The sequence below is a fragment of the Geotrypetes seraphini genome, chromosome 1, assembly GCF_902459505.1.
Source record: "Geotrypetes seraphini chromosome 1, aGeoSer1.1, whole genome shotgun sequence".
NCBI lineage: Eukaryota > Metazoa > Chordata > Amphibia > Gymnophiona > Dermophiidae > Geotrypetes > Geotrypetes seraphini.
Window position 1 is genome coordinate 266,524,196 of NC_047084.1, and position 22,178 is coordinate 266,546,373.

General features: G+C 45.1%; 1 protein-coding gene across 6 annotated transcripts in view; it reads right to left on the reverse strand.

The window, feature by feature from the left end:
• Nucleotides 1–22,178, reverse strand: part of NSD2 (nuclear receptor binding SET domain protein 2) — a 521,650-nt gene that overhangs the window by 20,502 nt on the left and 478,970 nt on the right. For all 6 annotated transcript variants that reach the window (XM_033950948.1, XM_033950940.1, XM_033950930.1 and 3 more), the window contains exon 21: nucleotides 15,434–15,540. In XM_033950948.1, coding sequence (XP_033806839.1) covers nucleotides 15,434–15,540 — 107 coding nt within the window. The remainder of the gene's footprint in view (nucleotides 1–15,433; nucleotides 15,541–22,178) is intronic.

Consider the following 22,178-nt stretch of genomic DNA (forward strand, 5'->3'; position numbering starts at 1 on the left):
GAACGAGTTCCTCTTATCCCTTACCGCATCCTTCACCCCTTTAGTTAGCCAAGCTGGCTCTCCTTTGTTCTTTTTTCGCCTTCCTTTGGATATCTGCGGGATGTAGCGATTCTGCGCTTCGGTGATTGTATTTTTTAGTAGGGACCATGCTTGATCAACCGTTTTGATTCCGGCTGTCTTATTCTTGAGCCGTTTTTTTACCATGACTCTCATTTTGTCATAATTCCCTTTTTTGAAGTTAAAGGTTGTGGTTTGGGTCTTGGTTTTTTTTCCCTTCCCAATGCCAATTTTAAAATTGATCATGCTGTGATCGCTCGTCCCCAGGGGGACCAGGACTTCCACGTCTGATGTTCTCCCAATTAAGCCAATGAGGACTAAGTCCAAGGTTGCGGAACCCCTTGTTGGTTCTCCCAACAAGCCCATCTTGTGGAGGTACTGGGACAGGCAGTGAGTCATTATGAGGAACAGGCCTAATAGCAGAATCCAGAATAGGATATATAATTTTGTGCTTAGTTTTAGCTGAGAATCCACTTATGTTCACAAGGCAAAAATGGTCTCGCGGTTCCTTCCATGTCATTGGGATTGCAAATGGCATTGCTGCCTTTCGTTGATTGAGCAAGTCACGAAGTCCGTTGGAGCAACTGGTACAGATGATATGTGGAGTCCAAGACTTATCCTGGTCACCCAGTGGACAGCCAAAGTACAATTTGTATATCTTCTTCAGATCTACTGTAATTGGGTGATGTGCTTTCGTCGTGAACGAACCACAGAAGTAACAGAAGCTATCTGGATGATTAGTACAACATCTTGGCATGATAAAGACTGATATTAATCACCGTAAATAATGTCTGTAGCATAAAAAAATCAAGACAACTCCCTTCTTATATGTTTATCCTATAAATGCATGATATATCACCCAATTCATGTTTATAATTATATATAATGAGCCTCATCACAAAAATGTGACATGCCAGTAAAAAACTAAATACAGATTTGAAATCAGCATGAAAAATACTACAAAATCCACCCAACATTAACTCTGATGAAAATGATGTGTTGACCTGTGTAATTAACCAATGGAGGCCTTTCAACAATGAAAGATTAGGTTCTTACCTTTGCTAATCTTCTTTCTTGTAAATCCACACTTTATTCTGGGACCAGTAGGTTAATTCCATGCCATGGCATGAGCACATTTCAAGGGAACCTCAGGAGTCTCCCAGATATCAGTAAGAATCCGAATGAGGTCAGGATGGTCACTCATGAGGGAACATTCTGCAGTGACAGGCTACTCAGACTGCAATTTCAATTCTAGAATCAGTGCACAGTGGGTTCGTCCCTCAAATCTGGGGCTCCGAACTGATCCAGATCCTGGAGATTCGCCAAATTCACCACGTCTGTGACCGCCACAATGCCTCCCGGCGAAAGCAGAGATATAGAAAGAGTGTCCGACGCAACCGTGGGCACAGCCAGCTTATCTGCCAGCACTCCTGAAGGAAGACAAGAGTAAAGAACTTGGACCTGCATGGCAGGGATCCCTGTGACTGAAGGGAAACAGGCAGACTTTTTAACTAAGTATGCCTGATACAGCATACTCATGAATTCCAGGGAAAAGCCATCCTCCGCGTTGGGAGCCAACCTATGTGAATCAGATTTGGACTGTGTGGAGGATTTGCGAGGTTTCTTGCCAGAGATGCGCTGGTGTCTCACTGAAATATCGCTAGAGTGCTCCCCAGGGTCCCCCAATGGCTTTTTTGTGGGATCAGGGCAGAAGGTGCTAGAAGACCCTCCTTGGAGGTTGAAATCACTGAATCTGGGCAAGCCTCACACCCTTCGTGGGGCACGGCATACGTGGAATATGGGTGCTCATCTGACAACCATCCACAACAAATGAGGCATGAATGCATCCCATCTTGTCCTGGGGAGGCCATCTATGAAGTTTTCTTGCAAAAACAAAGCTTGGAAGTATGAAAAAATATACTTAAATTGAAATTGTGAAAAATCTAAGATGGCTGCTACCGGTACCGATTTTGAAGAAAAAGAGCCCGGGAAAAATATAGGAACCCTCAGAAAATGGCAATTTGGGGATTTTAGAGGTGGGGAGGGGTACAGCATACAGTGAAACCACCCAAAACCCCCATTTTAAGACCCTTGATTCAGGCTGTCAGTCTGTACTCACTAAGACATGTGCTGAATGAGAGAAATTGTAGACAGAGCTGAAAACAGCTCACAGGGAGGATCCTTTGCCTCAGTGAACTGGAAATCTGGATTTCAAGTCTTCTGACTGCCCCACTGGCCTGACCACCATGGCTGGAGACCTCCGTCACCCTTGGACGTGCCGCGCAGACGCCTGGTGGAGGAACACAGTCTGACTCCAATCCCGGTCGTGCCTTCAGGGAACTGCTCAGTATGCCCTCAACCCACTAGAGGACGAACCTAGGGTGAGCAAGCTCACAAGGGAATGGTTCCTGAGTCTCAGTCTGATGTATAGGATGTCTAGGGGGCTTACTGAGAAGCAAGGAACCCCTTAGAAGCAGACTTTTTCCAAAGGTCTGCGATCTCCCACAGTCAAGGATACAGCACGAGGGTGAAAACCGCAAACGCAAAACACTGAAACTATGCGAAAGAGAACACAAGCAGAAAAGATAGACTCCTACAGCCTGGCTTGTAGGAAGGAAGGCTGAGGAGCTGGGATACTGGTACAGTGGTGAGGTATGATGGGGAGGGATTTAAGTCTCTGAAATTCTGAGGCTTTCTACAAAGTCCTGGCAGGCAGAGGGAAATAACCCACTGGTCCCAGAATAAAGTGGGATTTTACAAGAAAAGGTAAAACATGTTAAAAATTTCTCCCTTTGAAAATCAACCTAGCTGCTTGTGCTCTGAAATAGAGAATGACATGGGGACAAATTTTTCCCCGTCCCCGCGGGAACTCATATTCCCATCCCTGCGAGTTTTTATCCTATCCTGCAAGTTCCATCCTCATCTGCACAAGCCTCAAACACTTTAAAATCATAAGTGTTCAAGACTTATTCGATTAAGGCAGAGCTTACAGGAATAGGGCAGAGACAGTGAGAAAACTTGCAAGGATGGGATGGAGAAATTGAGTTCCTGCGGGGACGGGGAAAAATTTGTCCCTGTGTTATTCTCTACTCTGAAGCAACCAAAGTTTCTTAAAAAGAGTGGCAGAAGTATCTGTGCATAAAGAGCACTGCAATAATCTGTGACAAAATTAAAGAACATACTGTACTTTACGCAGGCTTTTCCCTCTGCTAGTTTTTAGTTTCTTATTCTGCTCATTGGGCTGCTAACTACATTCTTTCTGTGTAGCAATTCTCTTTATTTCATGGTCTTGCATTTTATGCACTCTTCTCCCCTCCTTTTGTGTCTTATAATTAAATACTGCCTTCTTTTCTTTCTTAAATTATATTTGCATTTAATTATAATTTAGACATCCTTGTGTGATCCATTCCTTTTTCTTATATTTATTTTATTGTAAACTGCTTAGATAATCATGCTGATTTGCAGTATATATCTACCCCTTCCACTCTATTTTACAGACCTCTTTAGTATCTCCCCTCAGTTGTCTGTTCTCTAAGCTTAAGAATCCTATCTCCTTTAGCCTTTCCTTATAGAAGATACATTTCATTCCCTTAATCATTTTGGATGTCATTGTCGGAACCTTTTCTCATTCTGCTACAGTAGTGATCAGAATTACATACAATATATTAGGTAGGCAAAATGATGGGGCCAGATGGTGTACATCCGAGGATGCTGAAGGAACTTAGGGAAGTTCTGGTGGCTCTGCTGACTGACTTTTTCAATGTTTCTCTAGAGTCTGAAGTGGTACCGGAGGACTGGAGAATGGCGGATATGGTCCTCTCTCCACAAATGTGGACGTAAGAAAAAAGTAGGGAATTGCAGGCCATTAAGTCTGACTTCTGTAATAAACAAATTAATGGAAATGCTTTTAAAACAAAGAATGGTGAAGTTTCTGGAATCCTGTGGATTATAGGACTGGAGGCAACATGGATTCACTAGAGGTAGGTCTTGTCAGACAAATCTGATCAATTTCTTTGACTGGGTGACTAGAGAATTGGATAGAGGGGATGTGCCACACAGGCATCTAATAAATAAACTGAGTGTCGTCAGGATGGCCCCAAAGTGACAGGCTGGGCCAGGAACTGGTTGAGTGGAAGGCAACAGAGGGTAGTGGTCAATGGAAATCACTCTGAGGAAAGGGATGTTACCAGTGGTGTGCCTCTAGGTTCTGTTCTTGGGGTTGTTCTTTTTAACATTTTTAAAAGCGATAATGCTGAAGGGCTGTCAGGTATGTTTTGCCTCTTTACCAAAATGTGCAATACAGTGGATACCCCTGATGGTGTGAATAACATGAAGAAAGACCTAGTGAAGCTTGAAGAATGGTCTGAAACTTGGCAGCTAAAATTTAATGCTGAGAAATGCAAGGTCATGCATTTGGGATGCAAAAACTCAAGGGAATGGTACAATTTAGGGCAGGGATCTCAAAGTCCCTCCTTGATGGCCACTATCCAGTCGGGTTTTCAGGATTTCCCCAATGAATATGCATTGAAAGTAGTGCATGCACGTAGATCTCATGCATATTCATTGGGGAAAACCTGACTGGATTGCGGCCCTCAAGGAGGGACTTTGAGACCCCTGATTTAGGGGGTAAGGAACTTATGTGCACGATAGAAGAGCAGAACTTAGGTGTGACTGTATGTGATGATCTTAAGGTAGCCAAACAGGTTTAAAAGGTGACGGCAAAAGCTAGAAGGATGCTAGGGTGCAAAGGGAGAGGTATGGCCAGTAGGAAAAAGGAGGTATTGATGCCCCTTTATAAGATTCTGGTGAGACCTCATTTAGAATATTGTGTTCAATTCCTGAGACTGCACCTTCAAAAAAATATAAAAAGGATGGAGTCGGTCCAGAGAAAGGCTACTTAAATGGTGCGTGGTCTTTGTCATAAAGCATATCAGGACAGACTTAAAGATCTCAGTTAAGTTTTGGAGGAAAATGGGAGAGGAGAGATATGATAAGAGACGTTTAAATACCTATGTGGTGTAAATGTGCATGAGTCGAGTCTCTTTCATTTGAAAGGAAGCTCTGAAATGAGAGGGCATAGGATGAAGTTAAGAGGTGATAGGCTCAGGAGTAATCTAAGGAAATACTTTTTTACAGAATGGGTGGCACATACATTGAGCAGTCTCCCGGAAGAGGTGGTGGAGACAAAAATTGTGTCTGAATTCAAAGAAGCATGGGATAGGCATATGGGATCTCTTAGAGAGAGGAAGAGATAATGGTTACTCTGGATGGGCAGACTGGATGGGCCATTTGGCTTTTATATGCCATCATGTTTCTATCTATGGGGGGGAGGAACAAACCTTTATGACGTGAACTATAGACCAGCAATTTGCAAAATACAACAGAAGTTGGACTGGTAAGACAGACCTTGCTTTTCCTGGGTGGGATGCAAAGAAATAGTGAAAATGATGATTCTGCCCCAATTATTATTTTTGTTTCATGTTTTGCCAATTTAGTGTGAGGGATTGACCAGCTGCAGGGCTGAATCTGTAGGTTCCTCTGGGTGCAGTGACATCTGAGTTTGCAGAGAATGATAATGCATCTGGGGAAAGGGACAGAGGGTTAGTGATGAGGACCAGCCAGCACGGCTTCAGCAAAGGAAGATCTTGCTTGACAAACTTGCTGCACTTCTTCAAGGGAGTAAACAGGCAGATAGACAAGGGTGACCTGGTTGACATTGTATATATGGATTTTCAGAAGGCGTTTGACAAGGTCCCGCATGAACGACTACTTTGAAAAATTGTGAGCCATGGAATCGAAAGTGAAATACTCACGTGGATTAAAAAGTGGTTGGCGGATAGGAAGCAGAGAATGGGGGTAAATGGACAATACTCGGACTGGTAAAGCGTCACGAATGGAGTGTCGCAGGGTTCGGTGCTTGGACCTGTGCTCTTCAACATATTTATAAACGACCTGTAAATTGGTACGACGAGCGAGGTGATTAAATTTACATTACATTAGGGATTTCAATTCCGCCATTACCTTGTGGTTCAAGGCGGATTACAAATGGTTTGTCCGGAGACTAGAAGTATTTAGGGAGTAGTTTGTACATTTCTTAGAGTTGTTAAAGATTACATCTGAGTTGACATGATTTTAGAAGTTCATATGTAGTAGATGCAGGTGTTAGTTCGGTTTTATGTGTTTTATCAATAGAAGGGTTTTTATTTCTTTTTTGAAGGTTTTGTAGTCTGTGGTCGTGGTCAATGGGTTGTAGAGTTGTGAGTCGAGTTTTGCAGTTTGAGTGGCTAGGAGGTTATCGTACAGTTTTTTTCTTTTGACGTTTTTGGTTGGAGGGTGTGTGAATGGTGCGTGGGTTCTCCTATGTCTGGTTGAGGTGGATTGAACTAGTCGATTGTTCCAATAGGCTGTCTCAGTTTATTGCTTTAAATAGTAGGAAGTAAAATTTGAAGTGTATTCTCGCTTGTATTGGGAGCTAATGTGAGTCATGTTATGCCTCTGTGATGTGGTCATATTTCTTCAGTGAGTAGACCAGTCTTAGGGCTGTGTTTTGTATTGTTTGTAATTTTTTTTATCATGGTTGCTGTGCATGGGAGATATATGTTGCAGTAGTCTATTAGACCTAGGATTAGGGATTGTACCAAGAGTTGGAATTGTTTTCTGTCGAAGAATTTGCTGATTTGCCTCAGGTTTCTCATAACTGCGAATGATTTTTTTATTGTATTGTTGATTTGTGGCTGCATTGTACAGCCTCTGTCTATTAGCACTCCCAGGAGTTTTAAAGTGGGTTGGATGCGATATGTTGTAGAGTTTATGACAAGGCTTGTTACGGTTGGGGTTTTGTTAGTTTCGAGTAGGATGAAGTTTGTTTTGTTTGGATTTAGTTTTAGTTTGTGGGCTTCCATCCAAGTTGCTATTGTTTCAAGTGTTCTGTGTATTTTGTCTGTCATGGATGGTGCTGGTTGGTCGAACGGAAGGAGAATGGTGATGTCATCTGCATAGCTGTAGGAGGTTAGACCTTGTTTGTCTAGGTAGGAGCTGAGGGAGGCAATGTATAGGTTGAAGAGTGTGGGAGAAAGAGGTGATCCTTGGGGTACTCTGCAGGGGTTAGACCATGGCTCAGATTTTTCTTTGTTTGTTTTAACTCTGTATGCTCTGGATTGTAGGAATCCTTTAAACCATGATTGTACCTTACCACTGATTCCTATTGAGTCCAGTATCTGTAGAAGGATGTTATGGTCTACCAGGTCAAAGGCTGCGGAGAGATTTAGTTGGATAATTAGCATTTTGTTGCCTGAGCTGAGGTGTTGTCTGGCGGTGTCCATGAGTGAGCCAAGTAGGGTCTCAGTGCTGTGGTTGGTTCTGAAGCCTGATTGTGTTGGGTGGAGTAGGTTGTGGTTCTCTAGGTATGAGTTTAGGACTTTGGCTACGAGGCCTTCCATTAGTTTGACATAGAGTGGTATTGAGGCTATTGGTCTATAGTTGGATGGTTGGTCAGTGTCTCCTTTGGGGTCTTTCAGGATTGGAGTGATGATGATTTCGCTGAGATCTTGTGGGAAAAAGCCGTCAGTTAGTAGGGTTTGTATCCATTGCAAGAGTAGGGTGCAAAATAGTGTACTGGAGGTTTTCAATAGGTATGGGGGGCAATGGTTGAGGTCGCAAGTTGCGTGGCTATATTTGTTGTAGAGTTTGTTGAAGTCTGATCATAGTATTGGTGAGAAGTGGGACCATGTTCTGTCTGCTGCAGCTGCTTCTTCTTCTGTGGAGGGTGTTGTGATCTCTTCTAGTGCATAGGTGTATCATTGAAGGTGGATCTTATGGTTGCGATTTTGTCTTTGAAGAACGTTGCTAAGATGGTGGCTGTGGGTGTGGGGACATTTTTGCTTGTCAGGTAGGGTTTGGTGTCTGAGTTCTTTTAGTAGTTGGAATAGTTTTTTTGTGTCTTGGGTTTCTTCTCCTATTTGCTTTGTGTAGTATGCTTTTCGTTTTTTCTTTTGATTTTTGTTTGTATTATCGGTTCAGTTTTCTCCATGTTGCTTTTGTGGAGTCTTGACTGTTTTTCCTCCATTTTCTTTCTAGTTGCCTGCATTGTCTTTTTTAGTAGGAGAAGTTCATTGTCGAACCATTTGTCAGATTTTCTATGGATTTTGGTTTGTTCTGGAGCTAGTTCATCTAAGGTTGCTGCGCTTAGTTGGCTCCATTGTGAGATGAAGTTTTTGGGGTTATAGTCTTGGATTATGGTGTCTGTTTTCATCCAGAAGTTGGTGGGGTCGATGTGCTTATGTGAGATGTAAGTTATTTTTTGTGTTTTTGGTTTGTTTTTGTTGTTGGTCCAGTTGATGTTGAAGGAGTACGTATAGTGATCTGACCAGAGGTAGCGATGCCAGGTTCCATTTGATGTGTGAATTTCTGGGTGTGTGGGTTGCTGGTCATGTAGGCAGCAATGTCGAGTTGGTGGCCTTTTTCATGAGTTGTTTGTGGGTCTAATATCTTGTATGTTAGGGCCTCAAGGTAAGATAGTAAAGTTTCTACTTGTTTGGAGGATTGGTTTTCGAGGTGGAGGTTTAGGTCTCCTAGGATTAAGTTGTAGGTTGTCGTTAAAGAGTTTCGGTAGATAAAGTCTTCAAATTTTGGTTTTGCTGTGTTCCAGTTTCCCGGTGTTATGTAGCAAAGCATGCAGTTTAGGGTGCCTTTGAGTGAGGTGCCTGAGAGTTGACAGGCTAATAAGTCCATGTATGGGGTAGTAATTTTGTCTTGTATTTTTAGATCTATGGTGTTTTTGGCTATGATGGCGATTCCTCCTCCTTTTTTGTTTTCTCTGCATACCACTATCATTTTGCATCCTTTAGGGCAAACTTCTGTTATTCTGGGATCTGTTTCAGAAGTAAGCCAGGTTTCAGTGAGAAAGAGGCAGTGTAGTTTTTCCCTTTCTATCCAGTTTTTATGTGATCTGTGTTTGGGCCTATGGCTCTTATATTAAGGTAAGCGCATGTGAGATTGGTGTAGTTTGTTGGTTCGCTGTGAGTTGTTTTCGGGTAGATGAGCAATCTTTGGTGAGGGTGCGTTTTGGTCTTGGAGTTAGTTGGTCTTCCTCTTGTTATTTGTGTGTTGGGGTGATAGGTGTAGGTTTGGTAGTGTATCTGTCTATTGCGATACGGCTGGATGGGTGGAAAATTCCATTGGTGTTTGATATAGTTGGTATTGGGAAGATGTTGTTTGTTGTTGTCTTCCGGTTGGCTAGGATCAGGGCAATCAGTAAGATAGCTTGTATGTGTTTTTGTGGTGCAGTTAACATTTTGAGAGTAAGTGTGTCTGGAAGTGTGATTGTATGAAACCAAGCTGTAGGTTTTAGGTTGGTGATTTGGTCGCCTCTCGGTCGCTTTGCTAAATGGCGCTGCTTAATGCGTCTTTGATGTGTGTCGAACGGCTGTGTGCCGTTATAGTTGTGTCTTTTTAATGGTTTGGTGGATTGTAGCGTTGGGGAAGGGCAGAGTGTGTTTCCATGCCCGATGAAATTTTCCTGACTGCTATTGGAGAAAGGCGGTATAAGTTCAAACTGTCCTACTGAGCCTTCCATCTGGCTGTGTATTGTAGAGTCAGGGATGAGCGGAGTGTGCTCCCACGCCCGATGAAGTCATAGAAACTGACGGCAGAAAAGGGCCACGGCTCATCCAGTCTGCCCACACTAATGACCCACCCCTAACTTCCTCTATGAAGAGATCCCACATGCCAATCCCATTTTGTCTTAAAGTCTGGCACGCTGCTGGCCCCAATTACCTGTAGTGGAAGATTATTCCAGCGATCAACCACCCTTTCGGTGAAGAAGTACTTTCTGGTGTCGCCATGAAATTTCCCACCCCTGAGTTTCAGTAGATGCGGGACCTTTGAGAAAGAAGATATCTTCTTCCACCTCAATACGGCCTGTGACATATTTGAACGTCTCGATCATGTCACCCCTCTCTCTGCGTTCCTCAAGTGAGTATAGCTGCATTATCCAGCCGTTCCTCATACGGTAGATTCCTGAGACCCGAGACCATCCGAGTGGCCATTCGTTGAACCGACTCAACTCTCAGCACATCTTTGTGGTAATGTGGCCTCCAGAATTGTACACAGTATTCCAGATGGGGTCTCACCATGGATCTGTACAACGGCATTATGACCTCGGGCTTACGGCTGACGAAACTTCTTCGGATACAACCGATGATTTGTCTAGCCTTGGACGAAGCTTTCTCCACTTGGCCGTCTTCATGTCTTCACTAATGATCACCCCCAAGTCACGTTCTGCTACAGTCCTTGCTAGGGCCTCACCATTAAGGGTGTAAGTCCTGCATGGGTTTCTGCTGCCAAGGTACATAACCTTGCATTTTTTGGCATTGAAACTTAGTTGCCATGTCCTGGACCAATGCTCCAGTAGGAGTAGGTCATGTGTCATATTGTCGGCCACTGAACTTTTGTTGGGCACTGTGCTTTTGTCTGTTGTGCTCTTGTCTACTATATTGCATAGTTTGGCATAATCGGAGAATAACGTAATTTTACCTCGAAGTCCCTTGGCCAAGTCCCTTACGAAGATGTTGAATAGGATCGGGCCCAGGACTGAGCCCTGTGGCACACCACTGATCACCTCAGTCGTTTCGAAGGGGGTGCCGTTTACCACCACCCTCTGAAGTCTGCCACTAAGCCAATCCTTAACCCATGCAGTTAATGTGTCTCCTAATCCCAGCGAACTCATTTTGCTCAATAACCTGCGGTGTGGGACGCTATCAAATGCTTTGCTGAAGTCCAAGTACACGATGTCTAGGGACTCCCTAATATCCAGCTTCCTTGTTACCCAGTCAAAGAAGCTGATCAGATTGGATTGGCAGGACCTACCCTTAGTAAATCCATGTTGATGGGGATCCCATAGATTCTCCTCGATCAGGATCGTATCCAATTGGTGTTTGATTAGAGTTTCCATTAGTTTGCTCACTATCGATGCGAGACTCACCGGTCTGTAGTTCGCAGCCTCCATCCTGCATCCTTTCTTGTGGAGTGGAATGACGTTAGCCATTTTCCAGTCCAACGGGACTCTTCCTGTGCTCAGGGAAAGATTGAAGAGCGCAGATAACGGTTCTGCCAAGACATTACTTAACTCCCTGAGCACCCTGGGGTGTAGTTTGTCTGGTCCCATAGCTTTGTTAACCTTGAGTTTTGATAACTCATTGTAGACACTGCTGGGCGTAAACTCAAAATTTCGAAACAGGTCTACCGAGCTTTCCCTTGTCTGTAGTTGAGGGCCGGATCCCGGCGGCTCGCAAGTGAAGACTGAGCAGAAGTATTCATTTAAAAGTCTAGCCTTATCGGAGTCCGATTCTATATAGTTCCCGTCGGGTTTCCTAAGGCGTACTATCCCATCTGTGTTTCTTTTTCTGTCACTAATATACCTGAAGGATTTATTGCCCTTCTTGATGTGCTTCGCTAGATTCTCCTCCATTCAGAATTTGGCCTCTCTGACTGCTGTTTTGACGGCTTTTGATTTGGCCAGATAGTCTTCCCTAGATTCCTGTTTCCCTGATTGTTTGTAGGAAATGAATGCTCTTTTCTTCTTTTTTATGAGGTCTGAGATCTCCGCAGAGAACCACTGTGGTTTATTGTTTCTTCGCCATTTACTTACTGATTTTATATAGCAGTTGGTTGCTTCTTGTATGGTAGCTTTCAGAGTTGACCACATTTCCACTACATTATCTGTTTCCGCTTGGTTCTGCAGTGCCTGTTGGATGAAATCTCCCATGCCTTCGAAGTTTGTGTCCTTGAAGTTGAGGACCTTGATTAAAGTGCTTGATTTGGTGAAACCATGTTGTGGTCACTGGAAGCCAACTTGTCGCCTACCGAGACTTCTGTGACCGAGACTTCTATCTCCATTGGTAATTATCAGGTCCAGTATCGCCTGATCCCTAGTTGGCTCTAATACCATTTGCCTGAGTCTTGCTCCCTTTATAGCGGTTAATAGCCTTCTGCTGCTGCCGGTCGCAGAGGAAAGTGATTTCCAATCCACGTCAGGCATATTGAAGTCACCTAACAATACCGTGTCCCCATGCAAGGTGATATCCTCTATGTCTTCGATTAATTCCATATCCAGGTTGTCCTGTTGTCTTGGAGGTCTGTATACTATGCCAAGATATAGGCATTTGTCCTTCCCCCTGGCCAAATTCAACCAAAGGGATTCTCCTGTGTACCTGACATCTGCAATTCTGGTAACTTTAATGTCATCTTTAGTATATAGTGCTACCCTCCTCCCATTTTACGAAGTAAGTTGTAACCCGGTATGGCCATGTCCCACCCATGGGAGTCTGTGAGCCAGGTGTTGGATATCGCCACCACATCTAGATCGGCGTTCCTCATTTCCGTCTTTAATTCCAGGATCTTGTTGCCCAAGCTGTGGGCATTGACGTACACAGCCCTCCATACCTTATATTTGCTATGTCTCTGTTGAGATAATCCCGCCTGAGCTGATTTAACTCCTTTAGTTTTGTTTGCAAAGTGTGTATTCTCCCTAGACCCAGAATTATAATGTGTACTTACCCCAGACTCGGAAATGCAATGTGTACTTACCTCAGATTTGAAAAAGGATTGGCAGCTAACCTCGCCAGGTTGGTTATTTATGCCAGTACCTTCCCCCAACTTACCTATTTTAAAGCCCTATGAAGTAGGCGGGCTAGTCGGTGTCCAAAGACAGGCAGGTAGGTAGAGATATAAGCTGATTCCGCTGAGCCTTCCAACTGGCTCAGCGAGGTTGTAGTGTTGGGGAGGGGCGGAGTGTGCTCCCACGCCCTATGAAGTCCTCCCGACTGCTATCGGAGAAGGGCAGGAAGAAGTTCAAACTGTCCTACTGAGCCTTCCAACTGGCTCAGTGAGATTGTAGCGTTGGGGAGGGGCGGATTGTGCTCCCATGTCCGATGAGGTCTTCCCGACTGCTACTGGAGAAAGGCAGATGGAATATTAAAACTGTCCTACTGAGCCTTCCAACTGGCTCAGTGTGTTGTAGTGTCGGGGAGGGGTGGAGTGTGCTCCCACGCCCGATGAAGTCCTCCCGACTGCTACTGTGGAAAGGCAGATAGAGATATAAGCTGATTCCGCTGAGCCTTCCAATTGGCTCAGCGAGGTTGTAGTGTCGGGGAGGGGCGGAGTGTGCTCCCATGTCCGATGAGGTCCTCCCGACTGCTACCGGGGAAAGGTAGGTAGAAATTCAAACTATCCCACTGAACCTTCTGCGGGTTGTAGCGTCGGGGAGGGGTGGAGTGTGCTCCCACGCCCGATGAGGTCTTCTCGACTGCTACTGGAGAAAGGCAGGTGGAATATCAAAACTGTCCTACAGAGCCTGCCAACTGGCTCAGTGTGTTGTAGCGTCGGGGAGGGGCGGAGTAGTTATTCAGAGTAGTGAGAACGCAGAAGGATTGCGAAGACCTGCAATGTGACATAAACATGCTTGAGAAATGGGCCGTGACATGGCAAATGAAGTTTAACGTGGATAAGTGTAAGGTGATGCATGTCGATAAGAAAAATCTTATACACGAGTACAGGATGTCTGGTGCAGAACTTGGAGAGGCCCCCCCCAGGAAAGAGACTTGGGAGTACTGGTCAACAAGTCAATGAAGCCGTCTGCGCAATGTGCGGCGGTGGCGAAAAGGGCGAACAGAATGCTAGGAATGATTAAGAAGGGGATCACAAACAGATCGGAGAAGGTTATCATGCTGCTTTACCGGGCCATGGTACGCCCCCACCTGGAATACTGCATCCAGCACTAGTCGCCGTACATGAAGAAGGACACGATACTACTCAAGAGGGTCCAGAGAAGAGCGACTAAAATGGTTAAGGGACTGAAGGAGTTGCTGTACAGTGAGAGATTAGAGAAACTGTGCCTCTTCTACCTTAAAAAGAGGAGACAGAGGGGACATGATCGAAACATTCAAGATAATGAAGGGAATAGACTTAGTAGATAAAGACAGATTGTTCACCTTCTCCAAGGTAGAGAGAATGAGAAGGCACTCTCTAAAGTTAAAAGGGGATAGATTCCATACAAACGTAAGGAAGTTCTTCTTCACCCAGAGAGTGGTAGAAAACTGGAACGCTCTTCCGGAGGCCGTTATTAGGGATTCAAGACAAAGTTTAGAAAAGTTCCTGCTGAACCAGAACGTACGCAGGTAAGGCTAGACTCGGAGCACTGGTCTTTGACCTAAGGGCCACCGTGTGAGCGGACTGCAGGGCATGATGGACCACTAGTCTGACCCAATTCTTATAGCATACCTCTGCATGACCAACTTTCCTATCTACAAGTGCAGCACTATATTCAGAGCTCAGGTTTGTTAGGTGAGGTATCCTGGGGGAAAGACTGCTTTTGAGTTATTACTGAGGCCTCAACTGCAGAAGATGGCAACATCCTAAATTTACAAATGTCTTAATAAGAGGAGGGGGTTATATTTAGGGCATAAAGGCTTGGGAGGATGATCTGGGCAAGGCTATAGGGGGTAAGGATCTGGCTTGGAGTTCGGTTGTTAGGGGTACCGAGTACAATTGTTGAAAATGGGCATAAAGTGTTGATGCGGTAGTATTAAATGCTTATACAACTGAACATACTGGGAACTGGTGTGGAGCAGTGCTGGAGGGGATGTGGTGAATATGGTGCCTACATCCATATGCACTGGGAGTGTGGTCAGATTGGAAAAGTTTGGGAGTGGATTTTTGATCTAATCACAAAGACTTAATTGCAGCATCTTTAATTATAGTTGCTACAACTCACATCAGGCTGGAAAATGATGATCACAAAGTTGGACTTGTGGTATAAGATGCACTTCTGGCTCTCTGTATATAATGCTCTTCTTAACAAGCTGGTGATGGTGGGGGGCTGGATGAAGGGGAGGACAGACTGTCAACTTGGACTTATTGAAGCATCTTTAATTATAACTGCTACAACTCACATCAGGCTGGAAAATGATGATCACAAAGTTGGACTTGTGGTATAAGATGCACTTCTGGCACTTCTGGTTTTGTTTGGGGGTAAGTGCATAGAAGAAACCACATATACCTACTGTGTTTTGCTGTGATAAAGTTAGCTTCTGTATCTATGACATACTATTGTTAGACTGTTTTTGTATGTCTTGCTATACACTAATAAAAAGTTTCAGTTTAAAAATAGTATACAAATCTTTATTTAGGGATAGACTGCAAGCCTCATTGGTATGCAGCCCTCCAGGATTTAACTTTGATACCTGTGCCCTAGCCAAACTGGTTTTCAGGATAACCACAATGAATATGCATACTTATTGTGGTTATCCTGAAAACAAGACTGACTGGGGAGTCTTCAGGACCTACTTGAGAAACTGTTTTAGAGAATATTGTGCTTTACCTTTGGCCTGTCTCCAAGGAATCCGCTACAGTTGGGGGATCCACATCTACAAACAGTTTTTTCATTTCCCAGACAGTCTAAGTTGTAATTAAAAGTAAGCTCTGTTCCTGGAAATCAAGACAGACATATTAATCTACTATACAACAAAATAGTAGTTACTTACTGTAACAGATGTTATCCAGGGACAGCAAGCAGATATTCTCGCGTATGGATGACATCACCAACGGAGCCCCGGTACGGACCACTTTAAAAGTGCATCGTCACTTTAAGTCTTTAGAAAGTTTGTGATAGCCCGAACCGCGCATGCACGAGTGTCTTCCCGCCCGACATAGGGTGTGTGGTCCCTCAGTTAAGATAAGCCAGCTAAGAAGCTAACCCGGGGAGGTGGGTGGGTTGTGAGAATATCTGCCTGATGTCCATAGATAACACCTGTTATGGTAAGTAACTGTGCTTTATCCCAGGACAAGCAGGCAGCATATTCTCACATATGGGTGACCTCCAAGCTAACAGAAATGGGATGGTGGGAGTGTTGGCCTTTAGGAGAATTTTGTAATACAGATTGGCCGAAGTGCCCATCCTGTCTAGAGAAGGACTCCAGACAGTAGTGAGAAGTGAATGTATGAACTGAGGACCAGGTGGTTTCTAGATTTCCTCAATGGGAGTAGACCTGAGGAAAGCCACAGAAGCTGCCATTGCTCTAATTTTATGGGCTGTGACATGACTCTCCAGTGCCAGTCCAGTCTGAGCATAACAGAACGAGATGCAGCCAGCCAGCCAGTTGGAAATCGTTCTCTTAGAAACAGGATGCCCCAACTTGTTTGGATCAAAAGAGATGAACAGTTGTGGAGAAGTACAATGTGGCCTTGTCCGGTCAATGAAATAGGCCAAAGCATGTTTACAGTCCAAAGTATGCAAAGCGGTTTCTCCTGTAAGAGAATGAGGCTTAGAAAAAAATACTGGTAGAACAATTGACTGACTGAGATGAAATTCAGTGACAACTTTCGGAAGAAACTTTGGATGTGTATGCAGAACCACTTGTCATGATGAAAAACTGTGAAGGGTGAATCTGCTACCAAGGCTTGCAACTCACTGACCTTCCTGGCAGAGGTGAGGGCAATAAGAAAGACAACTTTCCAGGTGAGAAACTTGAGATAAGCTGTGGCCATTGGTTCAAATGGTTGCTTCGTCAAGCTAGAAAGTCCCACATTAAGGTCCCAGATGACAGGTGGAGGCTTGAGAGGAGGTTTAACATTGAAAAGCCCTTTCATAAATCTGGAGACCAAAGGATGAGCAGTAAGAGGATTTCCCTCGGCTGGCATGTGAAAAGCTGTAATAGCACTGAGATGGACTCTGATAGATGTAGATTTGAGGCCAGAGTCAGACAGAGAGAGAGTAAATAATCTTGCACCAATTCCACTGCCAAGGAAGTTGGATCGTGATGATGACGAAGAACCTAGTCCACTTTTGTTGATAACATTGTTGAGTGGCTGGTTTCCTGGATGCATCAAAAAATTGACGAACAGGCTGAGAAAGATGTAAGTTAGATGGATTCAGCCTGAGAAAAAACAGGCTGTCAGGTGTAGTGATTGCAGGCTGGGATGCGGAAGATATTCCTGATTCTGAGTAAGCAGAGTAGGAAATACTCGAAGAAGTATAGGCTCCCTGGAGCTGAGCTGAAGTAGAAGGGAGAACCAATGTTGCCTGGGCCACCGAGGAGCAATGAGAATCATGATGGCTGCCTCTCGTTTGAGTTTGAACAGAGTTCGCAACATGAGAGGATTTGGAGGGAATGCATATAGAAACAGACCCATCCAATCCAGGAGAAAGGCATCTGCTTCCAGATGGAGAGGAGAGTAAAGTCTGGGGCAAAACTGGGGCAACTGGTGATTGTGAGGAGCCAGTCCACTTGTGGAGTGCCCCACTGAGCAAAGGAACTGGAGAGTTGCAGAGTTGAGAGTCCGTTCGTGAGGCTGAAGAATCCTGCTGAGGTTGTCTGCTAGGGAATTCTTCTCCCCTTGAATGTAGACAGCTTTTAAGAAAAGGCTGCGAGTTGTTGTCCAAGTCCAGATTTTTTGGACTTCTGGCATAACAGGAGATAGCCCATGCCTCCTTGCTTATTTATGTAGTACATTGCTACTTGATTATATATGCAAAGGAGGAGGACTTGGGGGCAGAGAAGATGATGGAAGGCCTTGAGGGCATAAAATATTGCTCTGAGTTCCAGAAAATTGATGTGAAATTAATGTTCTCTGGCTATCAAAGACCCTGAGTCTGGAGATCGTCCATATGAGCCCCCCAGGCATAAGGGGATGCATCTGTCGTGATGACCTTGTGATGAGGGGGTAAATGAAAAAGAAGACCTCTGGAAAGATTGGAAGAGGTTATCCACCATCGAAGCGACTGCAGAAGAGATGATGTTACAGATATATGTTGGGAGAGACGATCCGTCGCTTGAGACCACTGAGAGGCAAGGGTCCATTGAGGTGTGCGAAGGTGCGAAGGTCTTGCCAGTGGTGTCACATGGCAGTGGAAGCCATGTGGCCTAGCAGAGCCATCATTTACCTTGCCGAGATGGATTGAAGAGGAAGCAGTTGCTGATAAAGGCGGATGAGAGCCTGAAGGCGATCTGGAGGAAGAAACGCTCTCAAGAGAATGATGTCTAGGATTGCCCTAATGAACTGCAGACTTTGAGTGGAAGAAGATGTGATTTGGGGAAGCTGACTTTGAATCCTAGAACCTGAAGAAAAGAAATGATCCGAGATGTTGCTTGGACCATTTCCCGACAGGATACAGCCTTGATCAACCAGTCGTCCAGATAAGGGAAGACCTGAAGGCTGTGTGATCGGAGAGATGCGGCCACTACAATCACGCACTTTGTGAATATTCTGGGAGAAGATGCTAGGCCGAAGGGAAGGACCTTGTATTAGTAATGACATTGATTGATCTGAAAATGGAGGTACTTCCTGGAAGCTGGATAAATTGGAATATGTGTGTAGGCTTCCTTGAGATCCAGAGAGCATAGCCAGTCGTTCTGATTTAGGATAAAGGATAAAGGATAAAAGCGATAAAGGAGGAAAAAGAGATAGCTGAAAGGTTAAACAAATTCTTCTCGTCGGTCTTCACCAGAGAGGACACATCCAATATCCCAGAACCCGAGGTGATTATAAACGGAGAACACAACGAAAGGCTGGTACAACTAGAGGTAAGCATAGAGGATGTCCACAGACAGATAGACAGACTAAAGAGCGACAAATCACCAGGCCCGGATGGCATCCACCCAAGGGTACTAAAAGAACTGAAAAACGAAATAGCAGAGACACTTCGCCAAATATGTAACCTCTCCCTAAAAACTGGGGAGATCCCAGAGGACTGGAAAATAGCAAATGTCACGCCCATCTTTAAGAAGGGATCAAGGGGTGACCCGGGAAACTACAGGCCTGTGAGCTTGACCTCGGTTCCTGGAAAGATGATGGAAGCAATGGTAAAGGACACAATCTGCGAACACATAGAAAACAATGGACAACTGAAGGCGAGCCAGCATGGCTTCTGCAAGGGAAGGTCGTGCCTCACGAACTTGCTGTACTTCTTTGAGGGAATAAACAGTCAGATGGATAAGGGTGAATCCATAGACATCATTTACCTTGACTTCCAAAAAGCCTTCGACAAGGTACCTCACGAACGGCTACTTAAAAAACTGTGGAACCACGGGGTGCAAGGGGATATCTACCGATGGATCAAACACTGGCTAGCGGGCAGGAAACAGAGGGTTGGAGTCAAGGGCCAATACTCAGATTGGCAATGGGTCACGAGCGGAGTTCCGCAGGGGTCGGTGCTGGGACCTCTACTATTCAATATATTTATTAACGATCTGGAGACGGGGACAAAATGTGAGGTTATCAAATTTGCTGATGACACCAAACTCTGCAGCAGGGTTAGAAACACGGAAGACTGCGAAGACCTACAAAGGGACCTAACGAGACTGGAAGACTGGGCAAAAAAGTGGCAAATGAGTTTTAACGTAGAGAAATGCAAGGTCATGCATGTAGGGAAAAAGAACCCGATGTTCAACTACAAAATGGGGGGAACACTGCTAGGGGTGAGTAACCTGGAAAGGGACCTGGGGGTGATGGTCGACTCATCACTGAAACCATCGGTGCAATGTGCGACAGCCTCAAAGAAAGCAAACAGAATGCTGGGCATCATCAAAAAGGGTATCACGACCCGGACGAAGGAAGTCATCATGCCGCTGTATCGCGCAATGGTGCGCCCGCACCTGGAGTACTGTGTTCAATACTGGTCGCCGTACCTCAAGAAGGACATGGCGGTACTCGAGGGAGTGCAGAGGAGGGCGACTAAGCTGATAAAAGGTATGGAAAATTTTCCATACGCTGACAGGTTAAAAATGCTGGGGATGTTCTCCCTGGAGAAGAGGAGACTTAGAGGGGACATGATAGAAACCTTCAAAATCCTTAGGGGCATAGAGAGAGTAAATAAGGACAGATTCTTCAAACTGAGAGGAGCCACAAGCACTAGGGGTCACTCGGAGAAATTGAAAGGGGACAGGTTTAGAACAAATGCTAGAAAATTCTTTTTTACACAGAGGGTGGTAGACACATGGAACGCGCTTCCGGAGGAAGTGATAGGCCAGAACTCTGTACAAGGATTCAAGAAGGGTTTGGATAGGTTCCTGGAGGATAAGGGGATAGAGGGGTACAGATAGAACTTGAGGTAGGTTATAGAAGTGGTCAGAAACCACTTCACAGGTCGCAGACCTGATGGGCCGCCGCGGGAGCGGACCGCTGGGCGAGATGGACCTCGGTCTGACCCAGTGGAGGCAACTTCTTATGTTCTTAGGAGAAGATAAAGCAGGGTGAGGGATAGCATCCTGAATTTCTCCTTGACTAGAAATTTATTGAGAGCTCTGAGATCCAGGATGGGTCTCAGACCTCCCATCTTCTTGGGAACTAAGAAGTAATGGGAATAGAATCCTTGCTCCTGCTGATTCTACTTCCTCGATGGCATTCAGCAAGAGAAGGGATTGAACCTCCTGCAGAAGAAGGGAAGACTGTGCAGGGTCCAAAGCAGACTCTTTTGGAGGATGGTTTGGTGGGGCAGGGTGTGAAAATTGAGAGTGTAACCCTAACGAATGATAGTGAGGACCCAGAAATCTGATGTTATGAGCTCCCAACGAGCAATGAAGAACTGGAGGCGGCCTACGATGGGCTGAGGCAAAGTCTGCAGCATGGTGACGTTGGCTATGCTATGAAGAAACATGTCAAAAAGGCTGTGTAGACTTTTGATGGGCAGCCTGTTGTTTTTGTTTTGCTGATGTGGTTGCTGTTGCCTCTGTCTCCTGGATTGAGATGGAGCAGGAGTCACAGGTTTTGCAGCAAACCTTTGCTGATATGAAGAGACTGGTCTGAAGGCGCGAGAAGAAGGCTTCTTTTTGGGCTTTACCAGTGTCCCATCTGGTCTCATTAGCATGGGTAGCCATGTCCATGGAGGCACCAAAAAGCTCGTCCCCAGACAAGGTGCATTGGCTAACCTGTCCTGATGATTGACATCCAACTCAGAAACTCGAAGCCAGGCCAGACGTCTCATGGCCACTGACATTGCCTTAGTAGTAAGTTTGAAGGTATCATAAACAGAACAAACCATGTACTTGTGGAGCTGAAGCAGGTCAGAAATTAAATGTTGAAATGTAGGAAGCTTACATTCAGGCAGATATTTTTGGAACATGGCAACTTGTTTGACTAAATGCTTCATATAAAATGAGAAGTGAAAAGTGTAGTTGCCAGACCGGTTGGCCAACATAGCATTCTGGTATAGCCTTGCCCTCTCTGCCAGGCGGTACAGAGGCATAGACACTAGCCCCTGAAGATTTCTTTAGAGTTGATTCCACCAGGAGAGATTCATGGGGAAGCTGTGGTTTGTCAAACCTGGGAATAGGAATTACTCTATACAGAGAATCCAGCTTGCGAGGATGGTAAGAGGTGTTTCTAGATTCTTGTAAAAGGTTTCCCATAATATATCGTGGAGGGGAAGCTTAAGAAGATCCTTGGGTGGTTGATCGTAGTCCAAGGCATCTAAGATTTTTTAGAGTTAGCATCCAAGGGAATGGATAAGGTCTCAGACATTTCCCTTAAAAATCTGGAGAAAGATGATTTTTCGGACACTACAGGAGCCTCTTGGGAAGATTGACAAATGGATTCATCATCTGAAGAACCCTTCTCGTCAGATAGAATAGGTTCTTGCTCAGAATCTCTCCAGAGATCTGAATCCTGAGTTGTCCAGGGTCAGTGCCGAGCACTCGGTGTCGAAGGCAAGAGATGTTTTAACTTTCTCAGTGCCTTTCTGGACCGCACCGACATCGTCTCAGGTGACATCTGAGTTGAAGACGACCGGTGTCGGCGACTCAACGGTGTTGGCTCCTTAATGAGATGTGGTGGTACCGATGGAGACTCCTGTGCAGGTGTAACCAGTGTTGAGGGCTCAGAACAAACTGGCACCGGGGGTGTCGGTGTAAACATAGGCAGAGTCTGAGTCAGCACCAGCAGTTGGAACTGCTTCCGTAGTTCCTCTTGTAGCAACTCTTTAATCTGTTGCTTAAGAGTAAGCACTGGTACTGCTGGCTTTTGTGACGGTACCGTCGGTGCGGCTCTACACTCTGGTGATGAGGAGGCTGATGTTGAGGCACTCCCGAGATCGAAGTGGAGCGTTTCTTGGGTCTCCTTGAGGTCAGCAG